General features: G+C 43.9%; 1 protein-coding gene across 1 annotated transcript in view; it reads left to right on the top strand.

Annotated features, from left to right (window-relative positions):
* The first annotated feature begins 10,568 nt into the window (after nucleotides 1–10,568).
* Nucleotides 10,569–10,914, top strand: part of LOC116518360 (D(1) dopamine receptor-like) — a 1,320-nt gene continuing 974 nt past the window's right edge. Inside the window, exon 1 of the mRNA XM_032231694.1 lies at nucleotides 10,569–10,914. This exon is cut by the window's right edge and continues 974 nt beyond it. Coding sequence (XP_032087585.1) covers nucleotides 10,569–10,914 — 346 coding nt within the window.

Genomic DNA, 10,914 nt, shown 5'->3' with positions numbered 1-10,914 from the left:
GGGTTTACAATCCCCCTCCCTTCCCATCTGGGAGCAGCCTGAAAAACTGCTGCCGCGCCACGCCTGCACCCCAAACAGAGCTGGGTCCAATCAGCCTTTTTTCCCCTTTTTATGCCCTGTCTCAGACGTGCGAGCGCGCATGCTGTGAACTTGCCCACTTAGACGTCGAGGTTGCCGCGTGCACTCTTGTATTTTCCCCTTCCTCTTACGTGCCCCCCTTGGTGCAGCGGGCTAACGCTGGTGAAAGGAGTGGGGTGGACACAACTGGTAAATTATAAACCACAGATTTTAATCCTATTTAATTTTTAATGGTATCAAATTTAGCTATAAAGAAGAGAGAAAGAAAGAGGGAGTGTGTGCACAGGAGTGTGGATTTTCTAAAAATCCCATTGAATCCAGAGGAGGGAAGAAAGAAAGAAAGAAGAAGTGTGTGCACAGGAGTGGGGATTTTCTAAAAAAAGGGTTTTTATTGACCCTCTTTTCCACTTACAGAGCTAGTTATTTATTTATAAATAAATAATATTTATTTATTCAAAAACATTATTGGTATCTATTTTTATTTTTGAAATTTACCGGTAGCTGCTGCATTTCCCACCCTAGGCTTATACTCGAGTCAATAACTTTTCCAGCTTTTTGGGGTAAAATTAGGTGCCTCGGCTTATATTCGGGTCGGCTTATACTCGAGTATATACGGTACTGCATTTGTGGCGCAATCAGAACATGGCGTGTGTTGAAGTTGTTTTAACGCAAACCAAAGATGCCTTTTCAAAAACAAGTTTACATCCTATTCTTATGCATGCCAGTGCTGCGTGTGGGGTCATTTAAGGTGGTTCTGACAAGTGTCGTCGGCATCTTCATATCCGGTCACATGGGCGGCAAGCCACTCCCATCTGGTCACATGGGGTGGCAAGCCACTCCCACAAAGGAGGCCACACCCACAGAGTAGGTTCAAACAATTTTTGAAACCCACCACTGGTTCCACTCTCCTCGCCCTTAGATCGAGTGGAGTAGACAACTGTTCCTCATCCGAGATCGGTTGCCTATCAGCACGGTATATAAGTCTAACTGCTATTGCTATTTTTCCTGACAGGCCAGGTGCTCGGAGGTCTTCTGTTCTTAATCATCTCTGTTTTCCATCTGAAGCTCAAGGTTTAACTATTAAAGAAATAAACTACTTTTACCGGCTCCTATTCCAGTGATGTTCACTCCATTCCCCTAGTCCTTCACAGGGAAAGTAGAGACATGGGTCATAAGTCACATCAAATGTCTTTTCATTAGCAAGCAATGACCACACTGGAGTGTTTAGATTTAGTCACCCCTGTGGCTAGATTCATTCGTTCAGTTTTAATGAGGCAACCTCTTATTCTCAAAAAGACTTAGAAGATTGTTCAGGACTTTTGCAAATGTCCTGCATTTATGATCAGTAAAATAGCAAAGCTTTTTTTTAAAAAACACCAACCCTGAATGCAGGTTTAATTGGACAACATTAAAAAATACTACTTTGCAAAACAAATCCTCGGAGATTATATTTTCCCAGCAGCTATATATATATTATTTGCAAAACCTTTTCCTACCAGTATATTTCATAGATTTTATGTTACACATTTTTAAGACTGCACAATATATACCTTATAGCCTAACGAAGTCTAACAATAAACATGATTTTAAGTCGCAGTAAATATGCTGGCCTTACTCAAAGGATGTTACTCCACATCCTTTTCTAAATCTTTGGCAATGAAGATTTCAACAACAGCCAGCGGTCAGATACTAAAGAAGAAGGAATGGAAAGGAAATCTTTAGGCACAGCATATATGTCTAAACATCATAAACCTTATCACTTCCTTTCGACATCTTAGTTCCTTGAGCAATTTTAAAAATGTTTGGCGATTTCTCCTCCTTCTCCTTCCAACTCCATGGAATTCTTTGATATCATGTTTGATTCTGATGGCAAGAAAGAGGGGAGGAGAACATCTGAACTTCGTAGAATAAGCACACTGCTTGAGGGCCCAATTAAAAATATCAGGACGCCTCAATTAACGAGGGTCTCTTTATCACACTGGCATGCCTGTAGTTTTGGCCAGTTGTCACAGAAAGGCATCTGAAGCACTCAAGTCTTTCCACAGGTGGATGGACTTGTAAAAAGGTTAAAGTCACATTACATGCCACTTGGATCATACACACAGTTTTTAGTGTGAACAGGGCATGAGAATTCCCAGGGCTGGAGAGAGTTGGGGTGGAGAGAAAACACAATGATACATCAATGATAAAAGCTATGACAATAATGTTGGGATACATGGGAAAAGATATGGGTAAGAAATGTAAAACTCACACAAGCCCCACATTTGAGAGAGAACTTTTATAAGATGTTTTATAGATGGCATTTAGATCCTAAAAAAAACTGGCCGGTATGTATCCGAATTTACAACCTAAATGCTGGAGATGTGATTGTGCTGATGCTACATATTGCCATAAAGGCTAAAGCATTTTGGATAAAAATATGGTGGATTATGCAAAATATTTTTAAAAAGAGGATAAAGTTTACACCTCAGTTATTCCTGTTAGGTACAACTACTGATTGTATTGTTCTAGAGACTAACTTGATTTTGTACTTAATAACGGCAGCAAGACTGTTGGTGGTGCAATACTGGAAGAAGGAAGATTTGCCTACTATCCAAGAATGGACATTAAAAGTAACAAACTTAGCAGAGATGGCTAAAATATCAGCAAGTCTCAAAGACCACTCAGATGAGAAATATAAACTGGAGTGGAGAAGATGGATTGACTATATTCAAAATAAATACAGGACTAAGAAATTCCAGATAGTTTATGACTGAAGAAGCAAGGAATGATATAATCTGTTTAGAGTTAGCCTAACAAAAAAGGAGTTAAAGCTCAAATGAAAGATGATACTAACTTTCTTTAAGTTTATTTTAGAACATCTTTGTTAAAGATTTATACCCGGTATTTGTTCTGGGAAGTCGGGGGGGGGGGGGAAGGTTGGGGGGGGGGTTGGGTTCGGGCGGGAGGGTGGGGGAGAGGAGGTAAATATTTGTAAAAGCCTTTTTTAAAATTTTCAATTAAAAAAAAAGAAAGTAAGACCAGAGTTGTTTGCTGCCCTTGTTGAGATTTTTCTCTATTTCTCCTTTTGGGATAATAAAATATTCTACCTCTTAATATTTCCCAAGATGTTTCATTCTCTAGAAAGGAGCAGAGGCGTCCCACAATTCCCCCATTTTTGGGTTATATATATTTAAATGTGATTGAGTCAGCAACCTGAACATACAGTATATAGCTATACGTATTGCTCAGCCATACTGCTCCAATATTTCAATTACCAACTAATCTAGCATCTCATTTACAGTGGGGATGAACAAAGTGTGGTTTTCTAATGGCAGGCCTATAGGATAAAGGGGCTGCTGCGTTTTAAATTTTTTAAAATTATTTTATGGCAACATGGTGAGAATCAAATATAATAAACAATAAAGACAGTAATTATAATCGAGCGCTGAAGATCAGAAGTGTAATTAATGCATAATGTACTAAAACTAACAAAATCCACATACTATTAATATCAAACTAAGCCAATCCTTTGAAATCTAGACCGTAAGAAACTTTTGTTCTATTTTCTTATTCGTACAAAATAAAGCTGTTTTATAAACCATAAGGAACACATCTTTTAAAGCCATTTCTTAACATCTGCAGTGTTAATTTTTTTATGTGTAGGTAGAATAATTATTTTTGCCAAGATATATTCTTAAGTACAGAATGGAGTTGTTTCTTTAAAACCTTCGGAAGACTAAATTTTTCCCATACCTAGAATAGAATAGAATAGAATGGAATGGAATGGAATGGAATAGAATAGAATGGAATGGAATGGAATGGAATGGAATGGAATGGAATGGAATGGAATGAAAGGAATGGAATGGAAATTTAGAATAGAACAGAACAGAATAGAATTGATTAACTTTATTGTCCCTTGAATGTACGTTAATCGACATACATTAAAATGAAATTACATTGCATACAGTTCTCAAAGGGTCTCCACCTCTAATATAAACATAAACACGACAAAATAAAGAAATAAATCTGTTGGATATCTCCAGGCAGTTTCCTCACATTCAGTGGTTTAACATAGTGGCCCCCCAATATTTTGTGTACCTGGGACCGGCTCCATGGAAAAAGGTTTTTCTGCTGCCTGAAAGGACCTTAGTTTCACATGCTGTCTGCATCCCGCGGATGGAACATCACTTGTTTGCACGATTTCCATCACCCAGTTTTTGCCATGCCATGTCCCAGTGCCAATCCACAGACTAAGGATTGGAGACCCCTGATTTAATATGTTTCAGTAAAGACTGTTGTCTACTTAATCAGTGTATTAATGAATAAATGTGCTATTTCCATAATCTTAAGTTAACTTATTAGATATACCAAATTAAATGTAGTACAGTTGAGCCAGAGGTGGGTTCCTATCAGTTCGCACCTACAGATTCTCCGGAAGCGTGGGGATGGGGTGAGTGGGTCCATTTTTGCTCCCAGCAGCCTTCCCTGAGGCCTCCTAGGCCAAAAATGGGGGTGGGGGTGCTGAGAAAGAAAGAAAGAAAGAAAGAAAGAAAGGAGAAAGAGAGAAAGAGGGAGAGAGAGAGAAAGAAGGGAGAAAGAAAGAGGAAGAAAGAAAGGGAGGGAAATAGGGAGGGAGGGAAAAAGGAGAGGAAGGAAGGTGTCAGATCCCTAAAAGTGAACTGCCATTCAATTGGGAGGAGGGGAGCCTCGGAGTTAAATCATTAGCTACATCTGTAACAACTGAGTTTTACAACTTCACAACTGGTTTCCTGTCACCGGGAGACTGAGTCCATCAAAACCAAGTCTTAAGAAAAACATGTAAAGATGTATTTTGTTTCCCTGCATTTCATTGTTCATTGGTTTAAGCATTAAAGTTAGCTTATATTATCATTTTTGGGATTCTGCTCATTCTTGCCTGGATACAACAAAGGAATATAAACCACATGAAGAAAGAAAAGAAAGGATTGCCTTGAAGGGTTTCTCCAATTATTGAACAAAATGGGGCTCATTTTTAAATAGGCAAATTGTTTGGTGTCCTTAGAAGCCCAAAAGGAAGTTGTCCTTTGCAAATCTTATTTGGCATTTTAAATGATTGCTTAGATTTTCAACGTTAAAAATTCAACGCGGAGTACTTTTAAAAAAAATAAAAAATAAAATAAACATGTTATTACCAACCTGGATGCCAGCTGGTTTCTTCATTTAGAGCCAAGAGCTTTCACAGAACAACATATAATTTTCACAGCTCTAACATTAAAAAGGGTGAAGATGGCAAGCATCTGTGAGTTCAGCAAAAAGGGGGGTGCTCTAAAACAGATAAATCCAACAGCTGTAGCCTGTAATGTTTACTGCATTAGTAATGGAGAAATTCAAAGCCAAATTGTTTGAAATACCCTAAAGATAGTGATAAGTGATAGGCCGCTTGGGAAAGCCAGGGGAAACCATCAAAAGCAAAAGTTAGAGTAGCAATAGCAATAGCAATAGTAGTTAGACTTATATACAGCTTCATAGGGCTTTCAGCCCTCTCTAAGCAGTTTACAGAGTCAGCATATTGCCCCCACAGTCTGGGTCCTCATTTCACCCACCTCGGAAGGATGGAAGGCTGAGTCAACTTTGAGCCGGTGAGATTAGAACCACCGAACTGCAGATAACAGTCAGCTGAAGTGGCCTGCAGTACTGCACTCTACCCACTGCGCCACTCTCGGCTCTTAAATTCAGTGTCTTAGCCACTGAGCCACCACATCCCTTTCTTTTTTACAGTAGACATATCTAATTCCTGCAAATAAATATCTATTTATATATTTATGTATTTTCTGCTCCGTATTTATATATATATATATATATATATATATATATATATATATATATATATATATATATATATATATATATATATATATATATACACAATTTTTGAAAGATGCAAATGATGCTAAACATGAATTGTAGTGTTTTCATTTGATGTCTAATCCAGAAGTGAGACTCTTAGCTATTCTGGTTTTAAAGGAGCATTTTCACATGCCGGCCCCATTTCAGGGGATGTAAAATGTGTTTAGCTCTGTCATCTATTAACTTGCAGGGACCAGGAGTAACAAAATCAGGATAGAGACGGCCAATCAAGGAAGCAAATGTCAGGCTGGTATAATTTTCTCCTGAGAGATGGGAGCAATAAAGTCTCCGAATCGCAAGACAAACGAACCATTGAGCGGAATATGGCTAACCACCATTCAGGAAACCATTTTTCTAATCAGATTAACTGCTGTCTCTCCTTTCAAAACCCACAATAGCACAGATTAAAAAACCCTCAGGGTGATTTCAGGGCTACGATAAGATCCACCGAAAAACTGGGTGCTTTTGTGCGAAGGAGGGAGGGTCAGATTGACTCGCTTTTCGGTCTTTCCCCGAGATCGGTGGTTTATCTCCCTTCTTGACAATCAAGACAGGTAACATTGAACATTGCACATTGAACTTCTGCCACTTAAGAAGGGACTGGACCAGGGGTGAAATCCAGCAGGTTCTGACAGGTTCTGGAGAACCGGTAGTGGAAATTTTGAGTAGCAATAGCAGTTAGACTTATATACCACTTCATAGGGCTTTCAGCCCTCTCTAAGTGGTTTACAGAGTCAGCATATCGCCCCCAACAACAATCTGGGTCCTCATTTTACCCACCTCGGAAGGATGGAAGGCTGAGTCAACCCTGAGCCGGTGAGATTTGAACCGCCGAACTGCAGAACTGCAGTCAGCTGAAGTAGCCTGCAGTGCTGCATTTAACCACTGCGCCACAGAGAACCAGCAAAGATCACCTCTGGCTGGCCCCAGAGCCGGGAGGGAATGCAGATCTTGTCATATCCTCCTGCCACGCCCACCAAGCCACACCCACAGAACCGCTAGTAAAAAAAAATGAATTTCACCACTGGACTGGACAACTGTTTGTTCGAAAATAGTACAGGGTCTCCTTGCTTGAGCCAGGGGTTGGACTAGAAGACCTCTGAGGTCCCTTCCAACTCTGTTCTTCTGTTTTAATTCTGTCATTATTATCCCGTTGAAGGGAATTGCTGGCTTGGACTGGATAAGGGCCCCTAAACTGGTTTTGCCCTTTCCTCACAGGGTTAAACTTCCATTGACCCATTTGGCATCAGTTGACATTTCAATCCAGTAGGTTTTTTAAAAATAAATAAATAAATGTAAGGTATTACAATTGTGCATTCCAGGGGTCTCCAACCTAGGCAACTTTAAGCCTGGAGGACTTCAACTCCCAGAATTCCCCAGCCAACTTTAAGCCTGGAGGACTTCAATTTCCAGAATTCCCCAGCCAATTTTAAGCCTGGAGGACTTCAATTTCCATAATTCCCCAGCCAATTTTAAGCCTGGCAGACTTCAACTCCCAGAATTCCCCAGCCAACGTTAAGCCTGGAGGACTTCAGCTCCCAGAATTCCCCAGCCAATTTTAATCCTGGAGGACTTCAGCTCCCAGAATTCCCCAGCCAACTTTAAACCTGGAGGACTTCAACTCCCAGAATTCCCCAGCCAATTTTAAGCCTGGCAGACTTCAGCTCCCAGGATTCCCCAGCCAACTTTAAGCCTGGAGGACTTCAATTTCCAGAATTCCCCAGCCAACGTTAAGCCTGGCAGACTTCAACTCCCAGAATTCCCCAGCCAACGTTAAGCCTGGGGGACTTCAACTCCCAGAATTCCCCAGCCAACTTTAAGCCTGGAGGACTTCAACTCCCAGAATTCCCCAGCCAATTTTAAGCCTGGAGGACTTCAATTTCCATAATTCCCCAGCCAATTTTAAGCCTGGCAGACTTCAACTCCCAGAATTCCCCAGCCAACGTTAAGCCTGGAGGACTTCAGCTCCCAGAATTCCCCAGCCAATTTTAATCCTGGAGGACTTCAGCTCCCAGAATTCCCCAGCCAACTTTAAACCTGGAGGACTTCAACTCCCAGAATTCCCCAGCCAATTTTAAGCCTGGCAGACTTCAGCTCCCAGGATTCCCCAGCCAACTTTAAGCCTGGAGGACTTCAATTTCCAGAATTCCCCAGCCAACGTTAAGCCTGGCAGACTTCAACTCCCAGAATTCCCCAGCCAACGTTAAGCCTGGAGGACTTCAACTTCCAGAATTCCCCAGCCAATTTTAAGCCTGGCAGACTTCAACTCCCAGAATTCCCCAGCCAACTTTAATCCTGGAGGACTTCAGCTCCCAGAATTCCCCAGCCAACTTTAATCCTGGCAGACTTCAACTCCCAGAATTCCCCAGCCAACTTTAACCCTGGATGACTTGAACTCCCAGAATTCCCCAGCCAACTTTAAGCCTGGAGGACTTCAATTTCCAGAATTCCCCAGCCAATTTTAATCCTGGAGGACTTCAACTCCCAGAATTCCCCAGCCAATTTTAAGCCTGACGGACTTCAGCTCCCAGAATTCCCCAGCCAACGTTAATCCTGGAGGACTTCAACTCCCAGAATTCCCCAGCCAATTTTAAGCCTGGCAGACTTCAACTCCCAGAATTCTCCAGCCAATTTTAATCCTGGCAGACTTCAACTTCCAGAATTCGCCAGCCAATTTTAAGCCTGGCAGACTTCAACTCCCAGAATTCCCCAGCCAACTTTAAGCCTGGAGGACTTCAATTTCCAGAATTCCCCAGCCAATTTTAAGCCTGGCAGACTTCAGCTCCCAGAATTCCCCAGCCAATTTTAATCCTGGAGGACTTCAGCTCCCAGAATTCCCCAGCCAATTTTAATCCTGGCAGACTTCAACTCCCAGAATTCCCTAGCCAACTTTAAGCCTGACGGACTTCAGCTCCCAGAATTCCCCAGCCGACTTTAATCCTGGAGGACCTCAGCTCCCAAAATTCCCCAGCCAACTTTAAGCCTGACGGACTTCAACTCCCAGAATTCCCCAGCCAACTTTAATCCTGGAGGACTTCAACTTCCAGAATTCCCCAGCCAATTTTAAGCCTGGCAGACTTCAACTCCCAGAATTCCCCAGCCAATTTTAATCCAGGAGGACTTCAACTCCCAGAATTCCCCAGCCAACTTTAATCCTGGAGGACCTCAGCTCCCAAAATTCTCCAGCCAACTTTAAGCCTGGGGGACTTCAACATCCAGAATTCTCCAGCCAATTTTAATCCTGGAGGACTTCAACTCCCAGAAAGCAAAGCTGGCTAGGGAATTCTGGGACTTGAAGTCCTCCAGGCTTAAAGTGGCCAAGGTTGGAGACCCCTGCATTAAGGCAGCGAGCTTGTCGCCCCCCCCACTCCCCTTCCTACTCACCAGAGCGGAACGCTGCACCTGTCGAATCTCTGCCTGCCTCCCACGATACTCAGGATAGAAAAGAGCGGAGAATATTCTTCTTATTCTGGATGGGTTTCTTAGACCCGGCGAAGGGAAGGCATCTCCCCGTTCTTTCCACCGCAAGCCCCTCCAAGCGAGACGCCGGCAGCAAAGCGCTAACCTGGTTCGTGGGCGCATCGGTCGCCCCCGGGACTGGCTCCTTCTTTCGCCCCCATCCCCTCGGCTTGCCTCCGCCTCGAGGGAGCCACAGAGCTGCCCGGATTTCGTAGCATCCCCAGCGGCTCCGGCACCAGCCCCGACCGCTCTCCAGCTGGGGAAGGAGCCGGCTATTTCCTCCAAGACCCTCCGCCTGGGAGCCGAACTCAAGGCAGGAAAGTTTGGGAAGGGAAGGGAACGCAGCCAGGAGACGCTTCTCTGCCCGTCTTTCTTCCAGTCTGCATGGCCTTTGGATGACTCTCGAGGATGAAGGCAGACCCTCAAAGAAGCCTCCCTTGGCTGGTGGTCATGATGAAGGGTGGTTAGGAGAGCAGTTGTTACCCCAGGATTTGAGGTAGCTGCTGCCACCAAGAAGAGGCACAATTAAGATCAACTTCTTTTTCAAAGCACCAGGAGGCGAAACAAGGGATTGAAGCTGATCAAGGACAGAGGCAAGCTGGGATTGAGGAGAAGCTTCCTAACCAAGGGCTTGTCCTCCAGAAGTCAAAACCTCCCTGGAGGTTTTTAAGAAGCTGGACAAGCGTTTGCCTGGAACGGTTTGAGCGGGGATTGAACTAGAATAGCAACAGCATTTAGACTTATATGCTGCTTCAGAGGTGGTTTTAACAGCCCTCTCTAAGCGGTTTTACAGAGTCAGCCTATTTGCCCCCCAATAATCCGGGTCCTCATTTGACCCACCTCGGAAGGACGGGAGGCTGAGTCAACCTTTGAGGCTGGTGAGATTCCAACCGCCGAAATTTTGCAGGCAGCCGGCAGTCAGCAGAAGTAGGCTGCAGTACTGCACTCTGACCACTGCGCCATCACAGCTCTGAGAAGATATCCAAGTCCCTTCCAATTTTGTGGTTCTGATCCTGATCCTGATTAGAAGATGCTGGCCTTGTGGATCTGCTAGCGAGTCCACGTTGCCCAGGTCCCCTACGGGTCCCCACCAAATTTGGGCTCGTGGAGGCACAGGTTTTTTTTTCCAAAGAAGAAAAGGAGAACGAGAAAGACCTTCCCCGATGGAGAATACCTCCAACCACAGCTGGGAGGCCTGGGAGCCCCGGGGCCCACTCAGTGGCTTGAGGGTGTTGGCGGGATGCTTGCTGTCGCTGTTGGTGCTCAGCACCCTGGTGGGTAACAGCGTGGTGTGCCTGGCTGTCCTCCGTTTCCCCCACTTGCGGACCAGAGCCACCAACTGGTTCGTGCTCTCGCTGGCCTTGTCTGACCTTTGCGTAGGACTGCTGGTCATGCCCTGGAAAGCGGTGACGGAAGTGGCAGGTGGGGCGTGGCTCTTTGGGAGACACTTCTGCGACACCTGGGTGGCCTTCGACATCATGTGCTCCACGGCTTCCATCCTCCACCTCT

This window comes from Thamnophis elegans, chromosome 15 (assembly GCF_009769535.1).
Source record: "Thamnophis elegans isolate rThaEle1 chromosome 15, rThaEle1.pri, whole genome shotgun sequence".
NCBI lineage: Eukaryota > Metazoa > Chordata > Lepidosauria > Squamata > Colubridae > Thamnophis > Thamnophis elegans.
Note: the sequence above shows the minus strand (reverse complement) of the source record. Positions and strands in the feature narration are given on the sequence as shown.